The sequence below is a fragment of the Buceros rhinoceros genome, unplaced genomic scaffold (genome assembly GCF_000710305.1).
Source record: "Buceros rhinoceros silvestris isolate BGI_N320 unplaced genomic scaffold, ASM71030v1 scaffold20155, whole genome shotgun sequence".
NCBI classification, from domain to species: Eukaryota; Metazoa; Chordata; class Aves; order Bucerotiformes; family Bucerotidae; genus Buceros; species Buceros rhinoceros.
The window spans coordinates 11,164-12,098 of record NW_010412605.1 but is presented as its reverse complement, the minus strand read 5'-3'; the positions used below and the strand labels follow the sequence as shown (position 1 = coordinate 12,098).

Below are 935 nucleotides of genomic sequence, written 5' to 3'. Positions count from 1 at the left end.
CCCGGGACCTTGACCAGTGATCCGGGGGATGCAGGCACACCTTTGGGCTTTCGGCCTGAACTCGGCTTAACTCGGCAGCCGGCAGTCTGGATGCGCCCCGCTTGGGCCAAGCAGGCCTGGCTTCGGCAGTCAGCAATGTGGAGGAGGTGCTGCCTGCTGCAGGAGTGGAAGTCTGGGAGAGAAGTTCCTCCCTGCGTGCTGCTTTATAACCTTAACACGTAATGTTTCACCTGATCCTCTTTTAACCAATTAAATGCGGGGTCATCACACTTGCAGGGAATAATTCCTATTTGTCCAGAACTCAAAACAAGGAAGTTTCAGCCCAAACCAGGAAGTTTAGCCCAAACCGGGACAGGTGTCTTTCAAGCCCTGCATTAGCAGATAAACTCAGACTTGAGATGGAAGTGGAACAACACAGGGACACAAAGAAGATGAAACTTTGAACTCTTAATTTACAATTTGACCCTAATGCTTGGTTTTGCAAATTCAGGATTTCTGGGATGCTACAGAATCAAGCCTGTTTGACTCAAAGCACCATTATAACGGTCACAGTGGTGAGATTAATGAGAGAGTCCAGTGGGTTTTATTGTGAAGTCTGTATGTGCCTCCATACCTTTTTGAGGGAGCTTTTTTTAAAAAATATCCAAATAACTGAAAACTGTGGGGGTTATTGCTTCCAGATGTGTCAGTATGGAGCAACAAAACCCAAAACAAATCTTTTTTTTGTTGTACAAGAATTAAGAATTGAGCTTCGAATATTCAGTAGCATATAGAGAGTGAGTGGGCACAATGCTAATTTCTCATGTAGCTTACTGGAGGATTTGGCTTTTTTTAAGTTACTAGTTTGCTGGTTGGTTTCCTTAACCACTACTTACGCCTGAATCTCCAGACAAAACCTGTTGACCCCACAGTGGATGGGGGGGCACAGGGTCAGC

The 935-nt window shown here is 45.6% G+C and overlaps 1 protein-coding gene across 1 annotated transcript in view; it reads left to right on the top strand.

Annotated features, from left to right (window-relative positions):
* AP2A2 (adaptor-related protein complex 2, alpha 2 subunit) overlaps nucleotides 1-935 on the top strand; it is a gene marked incomplete at its 5' end in the record, with an annotated part of 29,036 nt that overhangs the window by 25,050 nt on the left and 3,051 nt on the right. Inside the window, one exon of the mRNA XM_010136464.1 lies at nucleotides 876-934. Coding sequence (XP_010134766.1) covers nucleotides 876-934 — 59 coding nt within the window. The remainder of the gene's footprint in view (nucleotides 1-875; nucleotide 935) is intronic.